General features: G+C 43.1%; 1 protein-coding gene across 6 annotated transcripts in view; it reads right to left on the reverse strand.

Annotated features, from left to right (window-relative positions):
* The window catches only part of ARHGAP17 (Rho GTPase activating protein 17), a 39,621-nt gene that overhangs the window by 1,538 nt on the left and 10,264 nt on the right, over nucleotides 1–27,819 (reverse strand). The window contains exons 2-21 of one of the 6 annotated variants that reach the window (XM_082064959.1): nucleotides 21,484–21,523; nucleotides 18,082–18,186; nucleotides 17,270–17,346; nucleotides 16,063–16,174; nucleotides 15,786–15,862; nucleotides 14,982–15,093; nucleotides 14,163–14,231; nucleotides 13,930–14,011; nucleotides 11,788–11,915; nucleotides 11,292–11,403; nucleotides 10,640–10,721; nucleotides 10,101–10,181; nucleotides 9,703–9,816; nucleotides 9,242–9,333; nucleotides 8,953–9,109; nucleotides 7,511–7,747; nucleotides 5,381–5,544; nucleotides 4,367–4,978; nucleotides 3,337–3,360; nucleotides 1,386–1,430 (exon numbers count right to left, since the gene is read on the reverse strand). In XM_082064959.1, the coding sequence (XP_081921085.1) occupies nucleotides 3,338–3,360; nucleotides 4,367–4,978; nucleotides 5,381–5,544; nucleotides 7,511–7,747; nucleotides 8,953–9,109; nucleotides 9,242–9,333; nucleotides 9,703–9,816; nucleotides 10,101–10,181; nucleotides 10,640–10,721; nucleotides 11,292–11,403; nucleotides 11,788–11,915; nucleotides 13,930–14,011; nucleotides 14,163–14,231; nucleotides 14,982–15,093; nucleotides 15,786–15,862; nucleotides 16,063–16,174; nucleotides 17,270–17,346; nucleotides 18,082–18,186; nucleotides 21,484–21,523 (2,476 nt within the window). In that variant the 3' untranslated portion in view covers nucleotides 1,386–1,430; nucleotide 3,337. Of the gene's footprint in view, nucleotides 1–1,385; nucleotides 1,431–3,336; nucleotides 3,361–3,636; nucleotides 3,710–4,366; nucleotides 4,979–5,380; nucleotides 5,545–7,510; nucleotides 7,748–8,952; nucleotides 9,110–9,241; nucleotides 9,334–9,702; nucleotides 9,817–10,100; nucleotides 10,182–10,639; nucleotides 10,722–11,291; nucleotides 11,404–11,787; nucleotides 11,916–13,929; nucleotides 14,012–14,162; nucleotides 14,232–14,981; nucleotides 15,094–15,785; nucleotides 15,863–16,062; nucleotides 16,175–17,269; nucleotides 17,347–18,081; nucleotides 18,187–21,483; nucleotides 21,524–27,819 lie in introns of all 6 variants that reach the window. The other 5 variants (XM_082064960.1, XM_082064958.1, XM_082064957.1 and 2 more) reach the window with 5 other exon arrangements.

Consider the following 27,819-nt stretch of genomic DNA (forward strand, 5'->3'; position numbering starts at 1 on the left):
AATCCCTTACAGTTCAAAAAAGACATAACTGAAAATATTAAGTCAGTATTTTGGAAAGCTAATCTAGAATATGCCACAACATCGCTTACAACAACACAGGAGCTGATCCAAATAGAAAATCATTTAGAGCATTAAATCAATGAAGAATCCAAATAAATGCCTTGCTTTTAAACACAGGTGGCATAGCCAGGCCTCCTATAAAGGCTTTGACTCGTATCTTGAGCATAAAGTCTGACATTTTCAGCATGTGCCCACAGAGCCAGACTCGCGCCACGGGCAGCGATTGTGTGTCCAGTGACACCGACGAATGGGTCAGTGTCCACACCTGCATGGCTGCGGCTTCCCAAACATGTGACTCCAGGATTTGTTCTCTTGGGAGCTGTGAGCTACATGTGTTCTCCCAAGTCTGGGCAAGTACCACGTTCTGCTAAGATGGCATTTCAGTGGCGAATGAAATCACGCAGGGGGCACAGAACAGCCCATCGGTACTGCTGGGACTTGGGAAACACCATCAGCTGGGGGATCTTTTCCAGATTTCTCTGCCCAGCTCTCGTTCTCATTTCGAAAGCCGGTGTTGTGGTGGTTGGGCTGTGCCGGGCCTGTGGCACCCCCGACATCATCACTGTTCAATGAAGAAATAATTGCTGCGGCTACTTTAAACCCACACCTTGCACTCAGCCTCACATTCATGTGTTAAAATAAGTCCCTGATCCATGAAAGCAAGTTTCCTAACATCAGCAGTTCTCCTTTGTCCCCACTGTACTGCAAAACTGCCGTTTCTGCAACACATGAAAATTTAAGTACTTTTAAAGACAGCTGATATTTGTTTTAGTCACTTTTACTATTGTCAACAGAAGCAGTATCACAGAGAAGAACAAACTGCAATCGTGTGAACGTTCCCAAATTCTTCTTGCATTTTTTGCTGTTACCTTTGGGCCTTTATTTACAGTTCCAAAGGTGCGTGGGAGCTGTGGGTGAGGAAGTTCTCCCCACCATGAGCTGCCTACTGAGGGGGAGTTGGAAAAGGAGGGAACAGAGCAGGAGGTGACACAGGGAAGGGGCGTTTGTGACAAACAACAGTGCAGCCACTTCAAATACAAAATCAAACTCTGTACAACAAAACACAGGCATTTCTAGAGAGGATTCTCTGTACGTGGAAGAGATACAATGTGGAACTGGCCAGTCAAAACATGAACAACTTGACACATTCTGGTCTCCAGTACTTTTAGTATGTTAATGGAAGAGCGAGCAATTAGCCATTCGTTGTGCATGCCACGCTAACGAGAACACAAGCAGGGTTACTGTGACAGGTTAGTAGTGGGCAGCAGCACACACATGATTATCAATTAGCAACATTTTTGGCCAATCAGATGCCTTTTCCTTACCATCGAACTTTCCCATACAGTTCCTACTGAATGCAGGTCAAACATCTAGATTATTTAATAAAATTTTTGATTAGAATATTCTTTTCTAGGGCTTATTACTTTAATAGCATAAATAGAATTTGAGGCATTACTAAAGTCCAGTACCCGGACAAAGGAATTCACCAGTATTGTGAAAACAATTCAGAATTCCTGTTCTGAAATGATGAAGCTTGCTGGCAACTTCATTTTGCTCCCATTATTGCCACCTGTCTTCCCTTGCTCCACTACTTAAGGTTAAAATTAAAACCAGCTGTTTTGCATTGTGAATTAGATAAGTCAGTCTATAATAAGTGCTTGTATGTCACAGGTAAATGTCAGAGCAGATACTCTGACGCAATATGCAATGCTGTTAATTCAGAACAAACATTAATCCTTTAAAACAGCCTGACCTGGCAGAGGTGGGTGCTCCTGTCCCGAGCGTGCTGCTGTGTGGGAGCCCAAATTTCACTTCAGCTATTCCCTGGGTGGTGTTTTTTTAAAACACACTCACTTTCTAGGTTCCTTTATCAGTTTTGCTAGAGAATCCTTCACTATCACCTTTCTTTTACCAGTTTTCCTGCAAGGCAGCTTTCATACCAGTGTTTGCCAGACACAACTTACACGGCCAATGTGCTGGGGTTTGCACTGGGAAGGGATGATATTAAGTCCCTGCAGTTTTAACACCGTTTTGTTTCAACGCTGCTCATTTCAGTGTTTTTTCTATTTCCCCAGCGGCACAGGAGCCGGCACTGAGCTGTTACACCAGTCTGTGCCCATCGCTCCATTTGTGTTACCACAACTCCCCCGCTAACGAAGCAGCCCCTGGGGATGATTTAAAGACAAGTACTTCTCCAGTTACACCGGGGTACAACACGCCCTACCTGTCCGCCAGCATTAAAGCTATTTGCTCAGAACCAGAAAATCCCAAATGAAAATAAACACAGTCAGCTGACTTCAAAACTCAAGTCTTTCTTTGAAGTTGGACTCATCAGCACAGCTCCCCTTCTTTACTTATGTGGAAGTGCTGTGAAGATCCAGGGCCCAGCCTTATTTCTGAAGTGCGATAAATTACTCTTGTATTTTAAAGTTACTGACAGAAGTACAATGAGGAAAAGTCTGTTATTTTAAAAAGCCAAGTTACATTTTAGTTGCTTAAGCAGCTCATTTACGGCAAATTTCTCCAGTTTAAGAAAACTGTACTTCCAACTTCTCAACCCAATACTCATTTCAGTATCTCTCCTCTAAACAGTCAAATCTTGAGATAATTCAGGAATTCAGCCTGTCATGCAGTTGGTACCTGAAAGGCAGCATCTCCAGCCCACCCATAAGGATATTAAGATTATTAATGTGTCATTGGCAGCTGTGATTACCAGACTAGTGCTATTAATATTAGTGAGGCCAGAGCTGGCAGGATGCAAACGTGCCAGAGCGCAGATGCTGCTGGGTGCTTGTCTGCACAGGGGTTTAGTCACATCAACACGTGTTTTGCCAAATCAATTCTAAGTAGTTAAAAATAACCGAGAACCTAAAGTGAAAGCTACATTAAAATGCAACCATAAAACACTGACTTGTAGGAAAAACCCACTAACTTGAATATTTGCCTGCACTGATAAGATCAAACCTGTTTTAAACGGGTCACTGCTTCACACTTGACTTGTGGACTAGTAGTTCTGGTGGCTTTGTATGAAGTGTCGCTTGCTTCATTATAGTTATTTTTACAATTTGTTTTAGGGAATAACAATGTTCACAGGACTATTAAAATTAAGCAGCATAGCTCTTAAACTCTTACAAACAGAATGATATGTAGTGATGAGGTAACACAGAGTTGACAGAGCACATACTCCAAAGCGCATATACAAAATAAAGCTACAAATAAAATACTGCTGAGCAGGAGCATTTTAGCTTATGTTGCATGTTTCTGGTAAGTACAAACCTTATTCGCAGTAACCATCCCCACCTGTGAAGGCATCATGGGGTAAAGCTGTTAGCAACAGAATTTACACTTTGCATTCCAATACATTAGTCATTCTAGAGAAGCTGCAGTGTCATTGGTAAATTTTAACCATTATTAAATATAAGTAGATTTAAAAGCATTAGTCTCCTACATTCATTATCACTTCCTTCAACATGTCCTAAAATAAGCAGAGCCTCATAGAACATTTCAAGATCTGCTAGTTTTGACTGTCCTCAGCAGTTACATTATTTTACTTTTTTTGCCCAAGATTTAAATTACCATTATCCCTACAGGAACTCCAAGGTTCATGAAGTTCCTGTGAGAAGACAAAGTTTCTCTCCTTCACGAATGTCTGAAAACAGAAGAAGAAGGCTGCACTGAAAATATGAAGATCTATCTAGAAACTGACCCAAGATATATAGTAAGTGTATATGATTCTTCAGCTTCTGGATGTCCAGCTTCAAGCACATCAGAAGACTTTGTTCTCATACGGTAAAACATACCCTGTTTTAGTATCTTGTCTATTAAAACATGTATCAGTGGCCACTTTTGGCACTTTCTGATCTTCTGTATGTGTTGAAATATTCTGTCCTTGGCAACACCTTCTCCCTCCACCAAATATTTGGGGGTTTTTGGCAACAGGTGTATCAGCATAACTGAGACTGCCATGATCCTGTGCCTGGAGAAAGCCCTAGAGGGTTGGTTGCTATAATAAGTGTTTTGCTTCCAAAGCAGGAAATAAAGCAAATAAATAAAATAAAGCAAGCTAATTTAGGTTTCCTCTGAAACGCTTCTGCCTCAGCAATGACAACCTCCCCTATGGAAGTGCCCCAAACCTTCACGCACAGAACAGCTGGGTGGGCATTTTAACTGGAAATGAGCAATTTCATGTTTTAACTGTTATTTGTGCTTTTTGTTTTCCCCCTCCAAAAGCAATCTACAGCTACAGGCATTATTTTCTTCATTTCCCCTCCCTGAGGAGACCCCGAATGCGAAAGGATCCACTCACCTGTCACTATTTTGGAAGCTGTTTGCGTGGGATTCGCACTAAGGCCTTCTCCGGCCGGCTGCGAAGTGGGGTGAGGCGGAGGGGGCACGCTGGGTCTGTTGCGGGGTTTGGGGACGGGCCGTGGCCGCGGCAGCGTCCCGCTCTGGGGCGGGGAGTGGGGCCGGGAGGGTTCTGGAGCGGGTTGTGGCTGTGACGCCAGGGAACTTGTGGGGTGTTTTCCCAGAGGGGGGGTGTCGGGCGGTGTCGGGGTCTGCGGAGGAGTGTAACAGGGCTGCTCGGGTCCGTGCTCGCTGCCCGGCGCAGCGGGAGGTGTCTGGCTGTTTGCTTTGGGCTGCAGCGGAGGAGTCGCCTGCGCCGGGGGCTGCGGGGGGGGGTGGCTGGGAGCCTGGAGCGGGGACAGGCTGCTGGAGGATCGCCGAGGAGCAGAGACCTGCGAACCAGAGCTTGGGGCTGCTCCGGGGTTGGCGTGTTGAGCAGGAGGAGAAGAACTTCTGGCAGGTGGTTTTGGAGAGACAGAGGGTGGCTGAGTGGCCAGGGCAGGACTCTGGCTGCCCGGCTGTGCCGGCGGGGGGTTGGCTGGCTTGGGGGGTGCTGGCGCTGGCTTCTTTACAGCTGTCAAGGAAACAGGCGAGATTTCACCCTTGTGTCTTGGGAAACCAAAATCCCGAAAGAAAGCAAGCAGTAGCACAAAAGAGCACGCAAGTACATTATCCAAATGAAACAGTATATTATCAAATAAAAGCAATATCAATAAGAGCCCACAGAAATGTGTACACATGTTTACTGATCAATAGTCCTTGAGTGATTTTGTTAAACAGCGCTGGTATAACAACATTCATGAAAGAGTTCAGGAGTCAAAGGTACATTTATAGCTGGGCCTTAGTGAAATGCAAATGCATTAAAGTGTTGTCTGTAATACAGTGAGATATACCGATAAAGTTATTTCAGTAAGCATGTTTGCAGTACATAAAGAATGGGAACTTAGTGGCTTGAAAACCAAATGAAAAAACGTACCTCTCCTCATTGCATGGGGACTGGGACCTGCCGCATTCTGTGGCTGATTAACAGAAAGCTGATTAGTGCTACTTGTCGGCTGGTTCTGCACAGTGCCTGCATGCCCACCATTCCTCACGGGTGGAGGAGTAACTGAAGACGCATTGTCCTTAGATTTGGAGGTACTGAAAATTAAAAATCCCAAGTTAGAAGATGATTGCAAAATGCCTTGCTCAGATCAGCTGCACCTGCTCAGGTTTGCGTTGCTAACTGTGCTAGTTACCCTCAAATGCTTCCGAAAACCTGCGCTGGCTGCTGTTCACCAAGACTGAACAGTGCTACAGCTCCTCAAACAAGCAACTTTAGGCAAGCAAATTAAATTAAATTAAATCGGGAATCCAAGTAGTTCTGCAGTGTCACCGTACCTGTTTGAATGCAATACTGATATCTAGGAGAGTCTCCATGCTAACCCACAATGTATTTGCAGATCCTTTAAAAACAGGTTCCCAACGTGACAGTTCATCTAAAATTACTTTTCCAATTTCCTCATTCAAATGTATCTGTCACCCCTATAGTTGTTGGCCTTCTCAGAACACTGTCACAGCATCATATCCATTCGCTGGCAGTTCTCTGGTAAGACCCAGCCACTACAGACCAAGGGATGGCAATCTGTGAAGCTCTGCCAGAAAAAGGCCCAGGGACAGGAATTAACTTGCTCCGTGTAGCATCCAGGTGAGGCAGATGGAGTCAGTTCCAGAGCCCTAGGGAGCCCTTAGGAGGGCGCAGGGACCGCAGGAGCCACCGTGCACACAGCAGAGGCACCTTTGCCATTGTTGGCTGCCCAAAATCTTCTCTCCACCCCACTGGAGTTCAACTTCTATCTTGCTGGGAGACCAGACCTTGTCTCAAGGGAGCAAGCCCTGTAAAACCGTTGGCATTCAGATGAGGAAGCTCAGCTCTTCCCGACCTTTGGCGATGGAGGGAACAGCAGCTGAGGAACGCTGGGCAGTGCCCATCCTCCTGTACACACTTGCAGCCTTCACTCATTTCTCTATTTTACAGTCTCTTGCAGCATCTTATTCATTTCAAAAAGACTAAATTTCCATCACTTTTACTAGCACATGGCAATCCTAATTTCTCCAGATGCTGTTAATAAATTGCAAGTACTTGAACACAGAGTCTGGGCAGATTTTAAATGCAGCTTTTAGATGCTTTTCTCAAGGTTTCATTTCAGCTGTCTCTGCCACAGAAGATATCTGTAGAGGAAATATTAGTCTGCAGGGGATTTCCAAATGAGTTGTTTGTGTAAAAATGTCACCTGAGAACAAAAACTATATGCAAAAGAGTCAATGCTGCATCAACCCCCACAGTGGTGTTTCTACTGTGAGTTGCAGTGCGAGAGGTCCATGTTTGGAGAGCACCACAGGCCTTCACATACGGCTTGTTGTATCACTCAGACCACAGAAATATTGAAAGCAAAGTGCTGCTTTCACCATATGTGAAAGGAAGAGTCGAGGACTCGGTGTATACTAATATTAGAGATGTGAATGCACAGAGTTTTGATAGTAATTAAGTAACAAAAAAGCCTGTATACATGCTTTGCCTAAACAAACTAATATTGAAATACGATGGATCAACTTCCAGTTTTCTAGCAAGCAGGTCTGGTCATTGCTAACACTTGCTACAGACAAAAAAAAAAAGACATATCCAGATAACACATACAAGAAACAACATACAAGACCAACAGGTTTCTAGTATTGCCACCGGTAAGTTTTGTTCTTTCAGCAGCAAACTGACAGTCAGACTGTGTGGACACCTCTAGGGCATAACTTGGAAAGGCCAACATGGGTAGCACAAGTACAGTCTTTTTTAGTGTTTTTATCACCATTTTTCCCCCCAAAAAAGAATCCTCTTTTTTTAGAAGATTCATTCTAGATCATACAGAACAAGGTATGTTATTTTGGAAGATCAATTCTGGGACAATATGCACGGCAGGAGAGCACAGCACTTCTGCCCGCACCCAAGAAACCTTCACAGCTGCCACCACACACCCCAGCTCGGTGAGGCGCCTTGTGAAGAGGACACAGCCGACACCCCAGATTGCTGCTGGAGCAGCTGCCAAGGCCCCGCAGCAGCCGCCGTGCCTCTTACCTGCTGTCCTCGCTGCCTTGGCTTGGCACGTGTTCAGCTGCGGCAGCAGAGAACAGCGCAGCGCCCGGCGCGCCGGGTTCAGGCGCAGCCGCCTGTGCGTGCTGCTCCGCAGCCTGCGCCAGCGCGCCGGCCTCGGGGGGCGGCAGGGGCGGCTGGAAGGCCGGGGATGTGTGCTTTCTACTTATAGTGCCACATCGCCGCGGCGTCGCTTGGAAGTCCACAACCTTCACACCAAAGCTACAGAAAGAAGAGAGAGTGAACACAGCACGCCAGCCAACACCGGGTCACTAAAGCAACAGGACAACAGGATGTTATAACCCAGAGACAAACGCAACCCCTGCTGCTCAGCATGCAAAGTAGCGACAAGGAAAGCCTTGACTTAATGCGTTAACACCGGTAATGTTAAGACATGCAACTATTTGGCTGAACCACGCAGGGGGAAGCTGAACATCAGGGGAACAAAGTACTCAAGGACATTTGGAGACAGACGTTGATGACAATGAGGTCAAACAACTCAGTAATTTTACATGTAAATACATACATTTCCTTACATACCAGAATATCTCCTTGCTCAATATATTTTGCCACATGAATTTTGTTTCTATTAAACACTATCTCTAAGTTGCAGTACGGATTTCAAGACAGACAAGAAAAAGCCACTGGATACACACTATGATTTGTGTGTATCATATGTGTGTATGAGAACAAACTAAAACTCTAACAGATTTTAGAATGTATACAGCACATTCATTCTAGAATTCAATTTTATCCTTCTTGTGTTAAAGACAGTGAATCTTGAATTGATTTTCTTCTGTCAGTGCTGACAAATGTGCATGTGGCTAGCCAGAGTTAACACTCAGGTTAACAATTTCACGTTTGCATAAACAGCTAAAAAACAAAACAGCACATCACTTGAATATTCATGATATGAGTGATAATAAATGAATGTTGCACTACATGTTATATGGGAAAACAGCACATTTTATTTTTATTTTTTAGCGTTCTACTGCTTGCTGTGGTATACTGTACCATCATCAACTCAGAAGTCTTATCATGAAGGCATCAGGTAACACCACCTCAGCTTATGGGCTTTGAAAAAGAAGCCATGGAATATCAGAAGTTAGATACTGATAGATGCTACTACATACACTTCTGTTTCAGTGGATTTTAGACCCCCCAAATCTGTCACAGGAAAATGGTCACTGTATGCAGTAATTGCCTGCTTGTGTTTTCCATCATGCACAGAGTATAAACGGAAGCAAATACCAGTACGTTACCTTTGAACTTTCCTCAGGCTGCAACAACATGGAGGGGGAAATAAATCACTATTGTTACCTATAGTACGTCCATGAAATTCTCCTCCTCAGACCAATAAAAGCGTGTCTGATTACATCCTCAGTAGTGGGCCAATAACCGAAACCTAACCCGAGAATGACACGTACCCTTCCTTCTTCAATAAATCCCCTTCCATCACGGTCATACTGACAGGCCTCTTCCGTTCCAGTGTCCCACATTCATGGTCACTCCCAGTGTGTGACAAGTGATTTGAATTCACAGCAGGAATTGCAACAAATGCACCAGACACATTGAAATCTTGATCTGAAAGACAGACAGAATGTATCCCGAGACACACATACACAGACCGGCGCCTCACTGCAAAAAGCTATCGGAGATTTACATGCGTAGGATTATCACAAATACAAAATTCTTTTAACTATGGCAAGAATTTACCTCCAGGGAAGAACCAGTCAGCATGCTGGATAATTGGCTCAATAACTGCTACCACATGGACTGAAGTCGCTGCTGCCATTTCAGCAAGGGATCTGCAGAGAGATTTGCAGAACACTTTATACAGAGTTCTAATAAAGTAAGGAAATTTTAAAAAAACCCATGTTACCTAAATGACAAATCATGCTAAGCATGATGTATCGAGACTCCTAAGTACCACATAAAGATTAAGTTCACCCTTTGATGAAAGTCAGCCTGTTCAGTAACCTTCACAGCGTTTGAAAACGCTCCTACAAAGATGCATGACTGTAAGGATCTTGAGGCACAGCTTGAAAGAGCATTTGAAATATTTTTTAGACAAATAGCCTGTTGCTGTGAATAGTCTATTCAATTTAAAACAGTCTGACAAGAAATTCTACAGCTTCATGGAAGTTCTGTTTTGTAGATTTCCTAAAACAACTTACCCTTCATTCTTTGCCCATAACAAGTTGGGGCCCAGGACTATTGCGATATTGCTGGGTGTCATTTTGTTAACATCGCTGTTCTGTGCAAGCTTTGCTAAAAATTTGATTAAATACCTACAAAAAAGAAATAAAGAATTAAACAGCAGGAACTAAAGAGAATTTCTTTCTTGTTGAAAGCAACTAAGTAAAAAATTCCAGAACTCAAAAAGACAGGCCCCAACAAACGAGAAATATGATGAACAGCCTTCCTGCTTGGTAACTGGCTACTGAGGTTCTCCTCACGAGTCATTAAAGTTGAACTGGGTAGAACAGAAGGCATGTCCCACCTTAACAAAACGGAACACAACTGCTCCCCAGCAAAGCAGCTGCGCTGCCAGTCCACAGATGTTCATACAGACCTGAAGTTCGCGTGATAATGCTTCGGTAATCTGTTACAAATCCTCCATAACTCTTGTAGCTTCTTATCCTGGTCCTGAATACTGAAAGGAAAAAAAAAAATCCATTACATCTTACTTTCAGATCAGAAATTTGTTGTTTCTGCAGTGGACAAAGAGATGACTGTATAAACTTCCACTTATGCAAAATAAATGCACTGTTTTGTAGTCAGTAATTCAGTAACCTGCCTGTCCAACCCCTGAATTATCTCTACCTGCAACAAAAAACCTGCTTAATCATCAATACTATGCAGCCTATAGTCTGAAACAGCCCTTAGGTTTAAACATAAAATAGGTATTTCACAACATTTTTGTGCAACTAATATTAAGCTAAACCACAAAATTTAAATAATTCGTTACACAAAATATTTACCTGTTAAGAGCAGAAATGGAAAAGTAAACTGTGTGAGCTTGGCCTTTTCTTTGGGATTCATATATGAAGAAATGAATGTGATATATAGGAAGACATTCTACATATTTGTAACTATTTCTAGCATGCTTACTTTGCAGCTTGTGTCCATTCTTCATACAGGCTGTAGGTCATTAGAGGTTCTGGCAGCTCTCGCAAATAGGATTTCAAGGCACCTGCAATGCAGAGCAGAAAGAGGCTTCTGAGCTGATGCTTTCGGTCTTCATTTAAAATTCTGTCCCCAGATTTGCAATTTTATCTCTGCAACAGGACCCAAGTTCCCGTGAAACAGTGGCAAGACCTGACACTTCACAGTGTATCTGCTCAACACCGAACACAAAAAGTCTTCCAGTAATTACTGTAATTTGACAGAAACTATAAAATATGAAACATCTTGTCAGAACAAAGACCTTATTGAAGGTCTGCTTACATATGGCTCCAGTCTCCCTTGATCACGTTAACACTCTAGTCGTGACAGGAAATGTGATATTGGGATTACTACAATCACCTGAATTTTAACGCTGCTCTGTCACGCAGATATGAATACAAATGTGATGAGTGTGTGTACCCTATACTTATCTGTGCTAAGTTATGCAATGAAGTGTTATTTCAATTTATTTTCATTGACAGTGTTATCTACACAGAGATCAACACGTTACACTGCAGCAAATCAACAGTTAGATGAGCAGCATAAACTTGCATTTTATCAATTTATACCTCGTTTTGATTCAGAACATCCACAATACCTGCAACAGCATGGGGATCGGAATAAAATTCATCAAGCTGGGAAGTTGAACAATCCAAGGCAGCTTTCAGCTTTTTTAACTTGGAGGCTCCAGCAGCAATTCTGAATAAGCCCTGCATAATAGAAGTCGAATTCCAGTGGTAAGAACACATTAATACAAGCGTGAAACAGTAGAAGTTTTACAAGTCTTTCAGAGCAGTTTCAAGTTCGGTGTCTTCACCTCCCACTTCTGACCCCACCAGCTTTTCTTGTGCCGCTGCCATCTGATCACGTTTTAGGTACCTCTCACCCTCGGCCATCTCCTCATTTTCATTCTAGGTGCATTCATCTCAAAATTAATCAAGTAGAACTGAAAGTTTTTCTGTTGCAAAACATTTATCAACCACACTAATGAACAAAACTACTTAAGCAACTTGAAGAGGACGGACATCGGTCTACAAGTGTGACCGAGGCCTTTTTTCCTACCCCTCCCAGCCCGTGATACGGTATTTACCCACCTCCTCTCTCATTCCCGTTTCCAGCAGCATCATCACACAGGCTTCAATCGGGACTGCAATTTCACGGCCACTGCGCTTGAGATGCTCTTCTAATGGAGTTCCAAAAGCTGGTTTTTCAGTCCATTTGTCTAGTTGGAAATTATCAAAACACTGAGCAGAATATCTAACGCTTGAATTGTGTCCCACACAAGAAAAGAAAGCAGCCTCCAGTACAGCAAAGGAATTTGCAGAATACAGTAGGAGTTTTACAGCCTGTGATTGGTAAAGTCCCTTATACCATGAGTAAAGAGAAAATGAGCCTGCTGGTGTTGAAGAAAAAATACTTCTGCATCTTTCTGGCTGGAATATCACACACAAATCCTCTGTGTAACGGGAAGTGCACGTCCCACTAGGACTCAAAACAAGTGCCACTACATGACTGTAAATTACATTAATCCTCATTTGCCAAGACACCAAAAGGCCTGGCTTTGTGAGAAACTTGGAGACAAATATTGTCCAGATTGCATGACCTGGGCTGATCTTAGTTTTAAATGTACTTAAGGTGGATAAAAACTGAGCTGTTAACACAAAGTTTATTGCTGATTTAAGGAATCAACAACTTAAAACGGATGTCAACAGCCTCAACTAGACTTAGCACATTAACAGCCCACCACTAACACTTGCATAAATTTTAATTCAATTTCTCAATTATTGCTTAACTTTTAAAGTCAAAATTGGAACAAGTTTCTCCAAATTCAATGTGAATTTCTTGTTTCCTACAATTTAGTTTTTCACCCATTTCTGCTGTCTGAATTGAAAAAATGCAGATGTAAAAGGTTATTGTTAGTACAGATGCGTTACTATTTTATGCAGAAAAAAAGGCCAAGAAAGCAGCAGACTGTGAAAGAGTCTTCTGAAGACACAACGTGCTTCTGCAAAGGATTTAATTTACCCTTTTTCTTAGGAAACCACATCAACTACATCCTTCGTAAGGTCATTTTTCCCAGTTTTGCAAGTAACATTAGGAAGAGGAATCTTAGTGGTTGTTCAAAGTCACAGGGACTACACAACAGCAGAACCACCCCTGCGGTCCTGCCCTGCGCTCAGACACCGGAGCCCTTAGAGCAGCTGCTGCCCCGGGCACTCCTCAGGTGGCCCATTTCCTCTGATGCGTTTGTCCTGTGAAAAGTTTGTACAAAGCAGCTAAGCAACACATTTCCAGCAATCATATCTGTAAACAGAGAACCTTCCATAAGCCACAGTGCAGCCCTGATGCTGTGTCAGCATCGCTTGTTCGTATTACTGTGTCCCTCATCAGAACTACAGATATTCTAGATCATCCTTTTGCAATATGCTCATATTTATTGATATATTTAGTTAAACAGTTCATCTTTTACGACTTGCATGTGGTCCATAACTGAAGATACCTGAGTCTTGCTCAGCTCAGGTTACATTTGGTTCAGACTTTTTTCAGCCTACTTCTCATTCAAAGCAATTAGCAGATTAATAGACAGTACAGCCAGTGTTCAGTACAGCAATTCCACACCAACAGTGCATCTTCACACCAGCCATTACTGAGACACCTTAACCCCTGCTGACAACAACAAGCTTAGTGGCATGGGGAAGAGGTGAAGCTGTATTAGTTGCTTTTCTTAACTCCTGATATTCAACACAATAATCCAAACACTCCATTATCCAGCTGTGCACACTGGGATAAAGGATTTCTTAAAAGAAGGAAAAGAAGTCGAGCTCCTTAGAATAAAGGGAGTTTTTCTGCTAATCATCTAGCAATTATTCAAAAAGCAAAGACCCTAAGAAGTTCCTCAATCACAACAAAACTCTCATTGGCCTAAAAAGCCAGGTGTGAACTAGCAACAGTCACGTGATATCAAGAAAAAAGTGCAAGCAAATAGAAAAATCCCTCCTTTACTCTCTTGGGTATCAGACAGATCCTTAATATTTTATTAGTGTGTTAAAATATGGCTGGAGAACTCCAGAGAACACAAAGATGGAATTATGCTTGGGAATGTAAAATTGTTAAATAGATCAAAATGGCCTTATTAAGTCAGTCTGCATGCAAGAGAATCGAGATACAGGAGGAGAACATTGTGCATAGGTGGCACAGGCAAGGAGAAGCATCAGCCAGAGCACAGGTTACTTTACCTTGATGGGCTTGAATTTCGGGTAGGACCTTTTCTATGACTGCTAATGCTTTTCTATGGTAATCTGCTTGTGCTTCTAATAACTGAGAACAGAAGCCACATTTTAAAAACAAAAAGAGCATTAGCTTCTGATGAGCACATAACACAAGACTAGAAGGTTTAGCACACAAATGTAATCTTTGAGACGTGTCTATGCAAATATGTGCTGCAAAGTCATGCTGAAAAAATACTCACCATAACAAAACATCTGGCATATTCCCCTTCTTTGGACACAAAGTTATACATGTCTGCTGCCAGCTGATCCTGTGAAAAAGAAACACACCACAAAAAAGTCCATCAAATTTACAGGGGCATTTCAACTTACATACAAAGACACAAATACATATGTTTATTTTGCCTGAAGGAAGTTTGAACTATTGATTCAGGCACTACAGGAGGCCAATAACCCACTTACTCTGCTACACAGATTCTTCCAAGCAAAATTAATTCAAAATGCTTAACTTTGCTGTATACAGGAAAGCAGTTGCCAACTTAAGTCAACAGCTGGATTGTATGGGAATGTGTTGTTAATATTTACAGCCAATCCCCACATACAAAGACTAGAGTTACTAAAGCTTTTTGATGCTCAGTTCAACTGTGACATAACGTAGCATTTGGCAACTGAGAAGTGAAACTGAACGTGAACTGCACAGAGCTGAATAGTCAGAACGTTTCTTTCCTGTCAGCAGCCTGAGTTTCAGCCAGGTAGCTCACACTGCACAGGACACGGTGCCTTGAAGCCCACGGGTGCCCTGAACATGTAACTGACTCAGACTGAAACAGAAAATAACGTAAAAACACCCAGCTTAAAAAACAATCCTCATTAAAGCAATTCAGACAGAGATCAGCTGCCACCAATATACCTTTAAGACATACAGTTTCTTAACAGCCACATCATTTGCAACTGCAGTGATCAGCCAGTTCCACAAGCAAGGCTCACAGAAACAGCCATATTCTAATTGCTGCTGTTACTCATGAGAGGTAAGTAAATGAGAGAGACTCATCTTGTCATACCTTGCATTGTTCTACTTTATTTCCAGCTTCATCCATCTCTTCCTTAAGAGATTCTATTTTTGAAGGATGCACTTGAAAATTCGTTCCTGAAGTCTTGTGGGCTTGGTTATATCTGGGGAAGAAAAGCTTCGGTCATTTGGTGAAAACTAATACGAAACAAGAACCTACATTTATGGCTCCCTTGAAATTGGTTTCTTTTGACAGCAAAGCCGACAGTTTCAGAGGTTTTCCACCAGAAATACAGAAGGTGTTCAAACCCCATTGTTCTGGTGTAATTCACAGACAGCTGAGCAACTATACAAATCCACAAGAAATCCTGCATTCTCCACCATTTATACCACAGGTGTTTAATACGGTAGAACTACCAAGCCCAGAAAATGCTACATAAATTATCACCACTGTTTAACACTGTTTAAAGGGACTTAAGGGTAGGTTAACAACTTTGGTCCTGACCAATGAGATGGTTCAATATAATGCTGTAAAACCACGTGGCATGGTTACAAAAATAGACTTCTATTCCTTATTTAAGTTGACAACTTAAGTGAACTGGAAAGAAGATGAGTTTTCAGAATTTTCCCCATTATATATAGGCACTTAAGAGCTCCAAAATCAAGATTCCAATTTGATCTAGTAGTCATGAGTCCTTTTTTGAGTAACTTACATTTAAGTTTGTCTTTTTTCATCAAAGCATTAACAAGCATACAGTAGCATTTCAGAAGCAAGTACCAGCATCGGATCACTTGCTATGACACGCCAACAAGAATTTAACATGAAAAGGACCTAGTAACTAAAATGATTCCTTACCTTCCTCTTGCAGAATCCCAGTCCAACACCAGCTTCGCAAGCTGTTTTCTCTGCTTCTGAATGTTTGGGATCTCTGTCTAAAATGGCAATTCAAGGCTTACGGTTATTTTTAAATTGTGTATTGGAATAAACTACATTTTGTAGGTTTAATATCCACTTTCAGCACTAATGCATTACGCCTCAAACCAGTTTTATTATTAAAAATGAGATAAACGCTTTTTGCTCAGTTTATACATCAATCCAGATTTATTTCTTCCACCAGGTTGAAGTGACTTACCTCTGTTAGCAGACACAGCGGGTCTAAAACTTCTCTTTCGATCTGTACTTCATGCTGAGAGAGCTCCATAGCCAGTCTGTTCTCTGCATCGCCACAGGTATCCAGCATTTTCCTTCAAGAATTACAGGAAATTGTAGTGTGAGTTACTACTGACTAAAGCAGAAGGATTCAAAATAAACCAGTGATGGCCCTTTGCTGCCTGCTACCCTTTCGGAAAGCTTTGTGTTCTATAAAGGCATTAATGGCATAAATCCAAGATGCTCTATGCCAACATAGGCAAATTTGGGACAGGTAAGGAGTGTTATTAGACCTTTGTCTTCTAAAATTCCTTTGCCATTATGACATTTTTGGAGGCTTTAAGTCATCCAGGTGGTTACAGTGGCCCTAAGGGCAGAGAAGTTAGTTATTTATTTCAAAGCCCATCCTTCCATCTTGCCAGATGCAGCAAAATTGCTCAATGCAGTATTTCATCTTCTCTTAAGCCCCTTTAATGTGCAGAAGTCTTAACACCATAATTCTAAGCAATCATATATGCAGCAGCCTCAGGTTCCAAACCCATGATTTGACCTTTGCTTTAAGCTTGTTCTAAGGAAAAATCCTATTCTCTAAGATTTTTATCCATGTTTAAATCTCCTGCAACAGCTCACAAAAATGCACACTAAGGTTTTTAAGGTCATTCTACACTGTCTCCATTAGCATTCCCATCCACAATGAGAAAAAACATCTGCTGTAGGAATTCAGCACACTGACATTCATTCGCTTCACTCATTTTCCTGTAAGCCGCAAATACGCACTTTGCCAGGATAAGGAAATTTGCATTATTTTAAACTAGGAGCCATTAATGCACATTGGCATTATTTTAAGTCATTAATGCAAAACTGCAGAAGGCACTATTTACACTAAATTTTTAAACTTTAAATGGAGATAATAATTTCAGTAATCCACAAGGGAAAAGCCATTTTCAAAAGCTTTTAAGACAGCAGAGAATCGGAATCCTCAGGAATGCAATTCAGAGCAAGTCTAAAACTTGCCCCCAGAATCACTCAAGAGAAATGCTTGCTGACGACTTCTCCTTTGGATTAGAAAAGGCATCTATAAATATTAGTTTCATTACATTGAAAACCCGCCCTTATATAGCCAAAGTCTCTAATTAGAGCCCTGCGGGCAATAAAATGACCGGCTGCAACTTCTAAAGCCCAATACTCACCCCAGCAGCGTCTCATCGCTCAGCTGGACAGACCCTTCCTGCATAGTCTGAGCAAGAGCTGTCAGAGGGAGTTTTTTCTGCAGAACAGAAGAACAGTGCTGAGCTTAGTGCCACTCATCCTTCCCAGCTTTCCCACTCCATCCCCGCTCAGATTTTTCTCTTCTTCCATATGGTTTCTATTACACGCATATGCAGCTCATTCTTTGACTTGAAGAAAATGCCAAGTCACAAAAAGTTTCAAGCCTCAAGACTCCTGTTCTCAGATACATTCAAAAGCACTTTTTTCTGTCTCAGCCAGAATGACTGGCCCAAAATGTATCTCAACTACTGTCAAAGACGAGGAAACAGCTTTAAGTTGAAATGTAAGCAACCAGCTTGTCATTCGTCTCTGCAGAGGTTCGTTCTGTGTGCCCCTGTTTGCAGGAGGTCTCTAATAAAAGGAGAATACATGAATGTTGATTATTTCTGGTTCAAAAAAACCTACGTACAGCTTTGCTAAAGAGGGACAGAAATCAAATATGAACAGAAAAACATGTACAGTTAATTGGAGATGTCGGTACACAAAGTTAATTCTAAGCATGAGGAGCTGGATCAAAGTTGCAGAATATCTTCTGAAGCTGCGGGTACTCAGCTTGTGCAGAACCGTACCCCAGGGTCCACAGCTGGTATTTCACCCAATAATGGCAACACGGCAGATGATTTTACAAGCTTTCTTGGATCATGAGGCACAGCAGCTGATCGGCATTTAGAAGGCCAGACCATACTGTACTCAGACTGGCTGCTGAACCAAACCAGAGGGCAACTGTACTTACATGTCTCTTATCAGGATCTGTACTATGCTGGCCCTGAAAACACGCAATTAATCGCTTCTGTGCAATGTGGCAAACAGATCTCACAGTGTCAAGACGTCTCTCGATCTAGTTGGTAAGAGGGGGAGAGAGGAGGAAGAGAAAACAAAACAAAAAACAGAAGTTATTTGCCTGGCCTCAGCAGAAAACCTTCCTCCCATACCACACTTAGTTCTGGGTTGCACATTTCCCAAGTTCTACAGCTTACAAGAAGTTCAGATGCTCAGCAGAAGTGCCTGACAGCAAAAATGCTTGGAAAGAGACTGCAACTGCATTTTGCTCAGTGTCACAGGAATTGACGGAGCTCGCAATGCTCACGAGACCGGAGAAAATCGCTGCCCCTACTGAGAATCAGGCTGATACTTTGCCATCTGAGATGAATGGCACACGCAGATATCCAAGGCACAAATTTATGGGGGAAACTCTGGAAAAACTCTCACATTTTTTCACTGTGACCCTGTAAAGCAGACGGGCAAAGACACATCTGATTGCTCGTTTACACTGGGCCAAACCTTCGTGCTGCAAACTTTCTACTGCCTTTTCTTCTCCGGCTGTTAAATACAAAGTTCCCACACTGTAAGCAAAATAATATTTTCAGGGAGAAATTCAAGAGAGATCTGGAATGAAAAAAAGGTGCCAATGCACAAACAAGAGTTCTGTTTATCATAGTATATTCAAAATATGGCTTAATACATAGACCGTGCACATGACAAAGATATACATCAATAAACTGTTCTTCTAAGGGATTTTAAGTAAAGAATTTGGACTGTTTTATTCCAAAGAGCCCCAAAAGCAAACAAAGCGACGAGCACTGGGACAGAATTGCTCATGGCACTGAGCTCTCTATGCACAGCACAAAAAGAATGTGGTTTATCTGCATTTTGATGACTCACCAAGAATAAAAGGAGGCCCTTTGGATTCAGTTTCTATTTTAAAAGCAAGGGGAAAAAAAGTAGATTTCATCCGTAGAAATAATCTGAGGAGACTCCAGATTTTGATCCAGCTCTAAAATCAGTCCTGTTACATTTTCAGGAGGGCAGTAATTCTCCCCAGCTTTCCTAACAATCCTAAATACAAATGAGCTGTCAGAGCAGCAATTTTAGCGCTAAGTTATTGTGCCCCTTGTGAGCTCCCGTTCAGGGCAGCACACAGGGATGTGAAGCAGGAGATATACTGATGGTTGTTCCAGAAGGCAGACTGCAATATCCTAATGAACACAAAACACTACAAATTCTCATTTAGAATGTTACACATCCAGGTAAGAACAACATGGTTCTTCCTTCCACAGCTTTATCTGGCACTACTACAATGGGATATCTATATCGACCGCCCGAGAACAGCTACTCTGAGAGCACCAGGCATTGCCTTTTATTTACATACGTCAAAATGAAGTGCACTTCAAAAGTCCATATGAAGCTATATGGACAAGCAAGTCCTGTTTCTGGTCTACTGTTGCAGCAAAGACAATTTATTTCTCCTGTGTTATCTTCAGAATTAAATATCACCAACACATTCTAAACCATCCACTTCTTGTGAGAGCATTTATTTTTGCTTGGTCACATAGTTAAGGCTTCTTGAAATACTGAGCACAGGTTTTGTGGAAGCATTTATTTTTACAAGGTCTTGTAGCTAAGACTTCTCACAATACTGAGCACAGGTTTTTTTCCACCTCTGAAACTTCAGGATAATACACTCTCCTCTCTGATCTGCTTTTTAGTTCAAAGATGTCAGGAAACCCACCAAGGACATTGACCTCCATTGAGCTACCTTTGAACTGCAGTGTGACCCCAGGCCATGCTGTCTGTACCCACGGGGCATCTGCAGCACACAAACCAGCCCACAATTGCTTTATTATCCCAAACTAAGGCACACCAGAAAGCGGGGCTCTTGGAGAAGCCTTTCCAGTACTGAATTATATTCCTTGTCTTCAGACAGGAACACATTCAACAGAGATACTTGAAATGGAGTATTACACTTCAGAAAACAGAAAAAAATGCTATGGCAAGCTTATGTCAAAGTTTGAGCTAAATATAAAAAAGAACACTATGAAACATGTTTATAAAGTGAACAGTACCATGCTATTAAGCTCTTTAGCTAGATAAGAGCCTCACTCCCCTCCACAAACCCCCAAGAGCAAACAAATAAGTGAGTAAATTCTTCCAGTTGGGTGTAGTCCGTCTGCTCCGGGCCTGGGAAAGCCTTGCTTGCAAAATTGTTTTGGCACCAAGCAGCAGAACTTTTGGCTTTCACTTCTTGTTACTGTTCTGCAGCTTACCAAGAAAACAGATGGGCCCCAGAAAGGCGATCAAGGTGCTTTAACATCCTTTATGCCATTTAATTGGACACATCTCTTTAGAAATTAAAACAGTATTGTCAAATTGTTAAGGTATTTGTGGTTCAAACACAGCAGTCCCCTAAAACACGTTTCACCGTTACTCAGGATGATTTTATGTATTTGTGCTGAATTCAGGTTTTAAGGCTGATATATTCTCTCATCTTCTACTTTAATCTGAACATCTGGAGAGATTTGAAGTAAAAGTAGTTGCACCATTTGTTTGGCTTCCACATTTCACAGACAGGTCCTGAACTCCAGCACACGAGGATACTCTGGAACCATCTGAACCCCCATCCCCATCATCTCCTGGAGCAGCTGCTCTGAGCCTTCTGGCCAAGTCAGGTCCTACCATTTTTATCTTTTTTAAAAAAAAAAAAAATCTTTCACAAAGTAACCCAGAGGAAGAAAACTATGTACAACAAGTCTGTAGTCAAATTTGTCCTGTGTAATCAGTCAACCATGTTAATCTAACATTTGTTCCACCATGCAAGTAATATTTGATTAGATGGCATACTTTTAAAAAGACCGTAAGTTTGTACACTTATTTAGGGTAATTCCAGAGTTTCAGAAAAAAGGCCGCTATCTATTACAAGCAGTTGGCCTGTTTTCTGCCACTTCTCTTCAGGCCCAAGTTGACCTGTTCGAGAGGAACAGAAATGGAGACAGAAACCAGCTGTGCCTAATCATCATTTCTGCCCAGCTCATGGCCTTCGACCAGACTGGCAAGTCATTAGCACCAATGGTTCATAAGCTTAACAAGCTGGTTCATCTAATTAAAAGCAAAAATGCTTCCTCCTTCACTTTATCAAGCCATATAATTTCATTCAGAAACAGAAGTACCTGAGTTTTTCTGCTCAGATGGCATCATAGTTTTTCCATGTGTTGAGAAGTCAGCCAAAGCCTTCCTTGTTTTCCCCCCTGTCATCTGCAGTATTGGTTTTTACTCATATTAGGTATCCCACAAAACTCAGAAGGCTCAAACTTCACAAAGAACATTTTAAAAAATATACATGTTAACTGTGTTACAATACCTGCAAAAGGTCTTCACTGAGTACCTCCGTTTTCTCAGCCCTAAGGGAGGGAAAAAAAAAAAGACCCTTGTCAGAATAATTAGCACGTTTGGGTCAAAGATCGCTGCAAGGCTTTCACAAAACTTGCCCAGTTTCAAGTTATAATCCCATTATGACCATTGCTGCAAACGCCACCATGCTCACGATGCCGAACGCAGATCCCGGCACAGCAAACACAGGTGACTTAAAAACATCATCAGAAGTTCACAGTATTCCCTGTAAAGGTCTGTCCTTGACAGAAACATAGCTGAATGCTTACACACACTCCAGACCAAATATTAAGTTGTTACAAACATACTCAAACCTTTATACATACAATTCTACACCTTTTCCCAGTCCCAGTTACACGTAAACTTTGAATTGTTTAATGTTGACACAGATGTTTGGTGTTGATTCATTTGCTCTAACACTGCTCTACCCTACCCTTGGTACATCTGTAACACAGAGAACTAGGGGTAGTGCCAGGGTTGGGTTATGGTTGGACTCAGTGATATTGAAGGTCTCTTCCAACCAAAATGACTGTGATTCCGGGTCTCAGTTTCTTTCTTTTGCCTGGAAATCTGCTTAAGAAAATTGCAACTGGTTTCTGCATCTCCATGACGCAAGCGAAGCTTGCGCTGAGCGTCTCATCTCTCTCGCCTTAAAATTGGCTCAGTGTGAGAGAAAGTGAGCTCAGAGGCCAGTGCTGCAGCAGCTCCCTCACCCTGGACGCTGACACATTGACACCGGCGGACACAGAACAGGCGGCCCAGGAGCAAAGAGCTGACAGAGCAGAGAGAACACACAACCCTCCCGAGCAGCAGCTTCTGAGATAAACCAGCCACCTCGGGCGGCAGAATTCAAAACAACCTCTAAGAACATTCAGAGTACTTAGAACAAGATACGTACACATCATTAAAGCCACTGAACTGCTGATAATCACAAGATTAGCGATTGACTGAGACTTCACAGAATTTTTCCCACCATGCAGCAAATCACATTACTTTAGATTCATTAAAAGTTTGATTTTTCCTTCCCTTCCTTTTTCCTAGGAAATTATATTAATTTGAGTAAAAAACAAAGATAGCTCAGTGATGTGCTAACAGAAGTTTGTTTCAACTCTAAATATACATATATCCTTATGTAAAGTGCAAAACAATTTCCATATGTGTAGCTTAAGTGCTCTTTGTGCATTGAACTGGTTTATCCAGGATTTAAAGTCCCAGCCTGTAAATCCGGATCTCCTCGGGAGTCAGGGGTGGCAGCGGGACAGCGTCCCCAGGCCAGCGCCGACTTGGAAAAGCCACCGCCGATGCTTGTCAGGTTCGGAAATGCAGGAGGGAAGACCTCACCCTTCCTGCAGGCCCACATTCCACCTTTAATGAGGAAGCCAAGAAAAAGCCACTAAATAATATCGTGCGGTGACCACAGCCACGAAATAGAAAATGCAACCTTGTGAGAGCAGCACAGCCCATCTCCCTGCTGAGCAGGGAACAGTAACAAACCATCAAAGGCGCCTCTGTCTCCCCTGAATAACAGCGACTACTAGTTTAAAGTTTCCATCTAACTGCAGCTTCACGGGACACTAATTCCTTCTGCCGACTAATTAGAGAATTAGCAAACTTAGAGAAAATAACAGAATTTCTTTTTCACTGCTACTTAAGTTCTCTCCTTATCCCTTTTTAGGTCTTATTTGTATCTTATCTAGCCTGGAAGTGATGAAGAAATCCTTCTGGAATCAAGAGCCGCTGCAGGATGGGAAGATTGAGTTGCAGAGCGTTCCCAGCGGTGCTGGCATCTGGAGACCCCCCAGCAGCTCCCGTGGGACAGCGTGAACATGGCCCGGCCCAACCAGCTCCGGCTGCTTCCATTCCCAGCAGCTCAGCTCCATCCAGTCCAAGCTGTTCATTCTCAGTTGCAAAACCAGGTCCCTCCAAGCCATTACTAAAGGGGGAAGCACACTGCCCTCCAAACCCCGCCGAGGGCTGAGAGGCCCCAAATATAGCAGTTTGTGACTGAGCTGCATGTGCTGGAGTCGTCCCCCACGGGTTGGGGCAGCAGGATCCACTGGCACAGGGCAGGGACACAGGGACCTGTCCACCTGGAACCTCCCACACCTTCAGTGTGAGACCAGACAAGCAGCAGCAGCCGGGGCCGGGACAGGGCTCGGCATCGCACCCACCGCCAGCAGCGCCGCTCGGCATCGCACCCACCGCCAGCAGCGCCGCTCGGCATCGCACCCACCGCCAGCAGCGCCGCTCGGCATCGCACCCACCGCCAGCAGCGCCGCTCGGCATCGCACCCACCGCCAGCAGCGCCGCTCGGCATCGCACCCACCGCCAGCAGCGCCGCTCGGCATCGCACCCACCGCCAGCAGCGCCGCTTGGCATCGCACCCACCGCCAGCAGCGCCGCTCGGCATCGCACCCACCGCCAGCAGCGCCGCATCTTGCTGTTCAGCTGCCGAAAAAGAAAATAGCTGCCGGGCTGGCAGCAGGAACGGAGCTAGGCTCCTGTGAAAGGAGAGGTTCTGAGAACCGAGGGTGACATTTTCCTGCTACAACAGCAGGCAGGACACCTGCTAAACCAGCACCTTTACATGAATTGCCTGGCACAAAGCTTTTCAATGAAAATTCAGCAGCGCATTTTAAAAGCCTGCATCCAAAACCAAAGCTGAACAACCGTCTGCTGCAGTTATATTCACCTCCTTAACAAATAAAAAGCATAAAACTATCTAATTCCCTAAAAATGGTACTTTCAAACTGTTCCCATTGAGTTAGTGAAACAGTTTGCCCACCACAAGCATCCAAAGTGGCTCCATGAGCCAGAATCTGAGTAGAGCCTGAACATGAAAATCAAGAGGTTTGAGAGTTGAAAGACCGTATTTTTTTTTTATTATAGACATACTAATTACAATACCTTAACTTGCTGTGACATTTTACAAATGGATTGCATGTGCCCCCAATTGGCCACCTCTCTTTAGTTGTTTCTTTCCCTTTTCAGGAAAGGCCCTTGTGCACAGCCCAGCTCAGCGCGCAGGGCTCGGTGAGAGCAGAACACATCTCACCCCACAGCTCTCAAACTGCTCCCCTCACTTCTTCAGTTTACAGCTCCCTCGCTCTTCCAAGCCAGAAGTCTCCTCTGTACGTCTGGAAGCAGCAGATGAGAATTCCTGAGATAAAAGTGTTTATCTTCGAAAGGGGAAAGAATTTACATTTCCGTGTATAAAATGAAAAGGCTCTATTAAACCAGCACTAGAGATTAAAAAAAAAATAAAGCTTTACATAAACAGTATTTGAGATCTCACTAGCTTCACAGCAGGGTCCTGTCCACTGCCCAGCATCAGTCCTGACCCAGGGGTTGATCTCCAAACCAGGTCAAAGCTACAAAACCAGTAGAAATTTCCACTCCTAAAAGGCTAATAAGGAAGGAACAAGAGCAAACCTGACACCAAGAGCCATAAAAACTTGGACATTCCCAACAGAACTAGTGACTCAGTTCAAACGTCGAAGTGGAAACAGAAACCTTGACTCACGCAGCGCGGCCGGGAGGTGATGCCACGGGAGGACACTTTCATGACGAAACCACCAGTCCGCGTGCCTCAACTCTGGAAAGATTTCGGTGGAAGCGAGGAGACATCCACCCGAAACATGAGAGAGAATTAAAGGCAGCCTTCTCTGCTGCTTGTTTTTCCTTAAACAAAGTGTTTGCCAGCAGGAGTCACCAGCTGAGCTGTGCTGGGGTGACGCTGGAGCACCTTGGCCAGGCTGGCGGCACATCCTGCCGGCTTCCACATACAATAGGCAGGACTTGCTGCCAGGAAAAATGAAGGAATCAGCAGCTCTGTTCCAAAACAAGGAATCCAGAATTAGATGAGAATTTCCCTTCTAAAAGGTTTGCCTTTTTAACATATACTAACAGAGACTTCATAGAAAGATATCATTTAAAGGTGTTTCAGGACTACCAGCTCACTCTCCCCATTTGACATTGTGCTAAATTCCAGGAACAGGCTCCCCTTTCTAGCTGGGTGAACTCTGTATTTTATAATCCAAGTCTATGGAACATAAACATCAAACATGTCAAATAATTTTAAAACAAATGAAAATTTAAATCAGGGAAAGACCTGAAAGAGCTGAACAAGACCAGAGACATGGGATGTGTTTTGCAGAAGTGACTCCTGAGGGCCACTCGGCGCACGCTGAACTGCTGCAGTCAGTAACCTGAAATAAATCTGTGTTTACAGCAGTATCTTCCTTCATTTTTACTTCGTTTTGACTTCAAGAAACTAAAGTGATGCAGGAAGCCTCTTGTTCTCCAGCTCAGAAGCACAGGACAAGGTTTCCCCTGCCCCTCCTGCTCACACCCAGACTGTATCTCAACCAGAATTTCAAATACACATTTCCCACCCCCCATCTTCTACCCAGATTCTGCATTTCTATGTGCATTTCAGGGGCTGAGATCTCAAACACATTAAAGGATCCTTCTGTGCAACTGGAAACCAAAAATCCTTCAATTGCGGCCCTCGTAAGTGCACATATTAAAGGTCACTTTTCAAAACCACTTTATTACAAGGGATTTCTTTTGCTTGTTTGGCAGCCTGTGGCAATACACAGCTTTGTGGATATACCGTAGGAGTTTGCTTTCACCTGCACAGTGTTTTGAAGACAAGCCAGAACAGAAACGTGTCAGGCCAAGCACACTTCTCACCACAGAAACCAGGGTCATCATGTCACACAAGCCCCAAATTCATCCTGTTTTGACTCCCCACTGAAAAAACCCCAAACAAAGCAGCATTCATACTGAAAGCACGGTCACCAATTGGGATCCTCCCTGTGGCTGAACGTTTTCAAACGAAACTAGCGTGACTCAAGGTAAGCATCAATATTCTCCGAGTCATTTTTTAATGTTTTAAAATCACTTCAGGATGACTGCCAGACAATAGTCACCACTTTCAGCATTTCCAGAGCATTTAGCGCAGGGCTGTGGTTGGGAGGAGAGACCCCCAGCTCCTTCCCAGGGAACCACCCTTCCGCACCCAAGTGATGCTCAGCTCCCCGATTTTACCCCATGCAGCTACTGCAGCTTCTGTGCTCCTAAACCTTTACAAGTGCTTTAAATAATGGTGCATCACCTCCAAGGCACCCAAATATTTAACTGAGATCTTTATCTTCAGAAACCCAGGAGCTGCAAAACTACAATTCAGGCTTCGGCGAGTATTACAGATGAAGATTTCTGCTCCTTTGCCTTCCTTCCTCCATTGAGTTCCCCCATCAAACTCTTGCTTGGTCGCTCAATCTAAAAGCTGCAACTTTGATCTCTGATGGTGAAGAATGAAGCCCGTCTGCTCTAATTAAAGGCAGACCAGCCTTTGGACAGAATCATCTTTAAAAGCGAGCAGCCTGTGCCTTCGCAGTTGCGGGAACCCCACAGCAGGCTGTCTGCACTGGGGGATCTGAGATTCCTTTGGAAGTGAAATAGATCCAAGGCTCCTCTCCCAAGCCAGGCAGTATATTTAGCTATTTAGAACAACCGTGGCTCGAGCCAAATCCTATTTTTGGGCCATTCTGGGAGGTACAGTCATCGCAGCGAGGCCCTGCACTGCCCTCCACAACTCCAGCCCCTCCCTGGAAAACAGGCACGGTTTTAATATTAGATGCAGAGAATTAAACCAAATATGGTGCAGTTTGAAAAAAATACTGTTCAAACAGTTCAGTCTGTGTAACAAATCCAGGTAGATAATTATGAGCCACATGCACTAAGTTAAACTTAAGATGACAAAACTATAATAGTAGTTGAAATGGAGAAGCAGATTTAAAGCAGCTTTACTGGAGAGAAGAAGTGACATTCCAGTAAGCAGTCGGTGACAAGTCCAATAGCTTTTAAACTTCTGGATACAAATAAAAATTGACAATTAAAGTGCTTCCAGTCGACTGCCGTCCGAGCTACTTGAACACTCACTGCTATTGTACTATTTTGTACCGAGAACTAAGTTTTCGCTTGTAAAGCTCTCCCTGTGTTCTTTCTGACTTTCAAATAAAACCCACATCTCCACACACAGTGTATGTCAGGTCAACATAACAAAAAGTGGATTTTTAAAAGTGCATTTGATTTGCATTTTCCTCTGAAGGTATAAATACTCTCGCAAAGTGCTGCAATAGGGGATTAAAATTTTAAATGCCCTAGTCAGGATGAAATCTGACAGTGCTCATGTGGTTTTTCCAAAGTTAAGAACTCCCAGGTCAAGCTGTCACAAATTAGCGACAAAACCCCCCAAGGAACCTGAGAAAGTTAAAGCTACACAAGAAACTTCCTACATTGA

The sequence above is a fragment of the Streptopelia decaocto genome (assembly GCF_964273445.1).
Source record: "Streptopelia decaocto genome assembly, chromosome: 13".
Taxonomy (NCBI): domain Eukaryota; kingdom Metazoa; phylum Chordata; class Aves; order Columbiformes; family Columbidae; genus Streptopelia; species Streptopelia decaocto.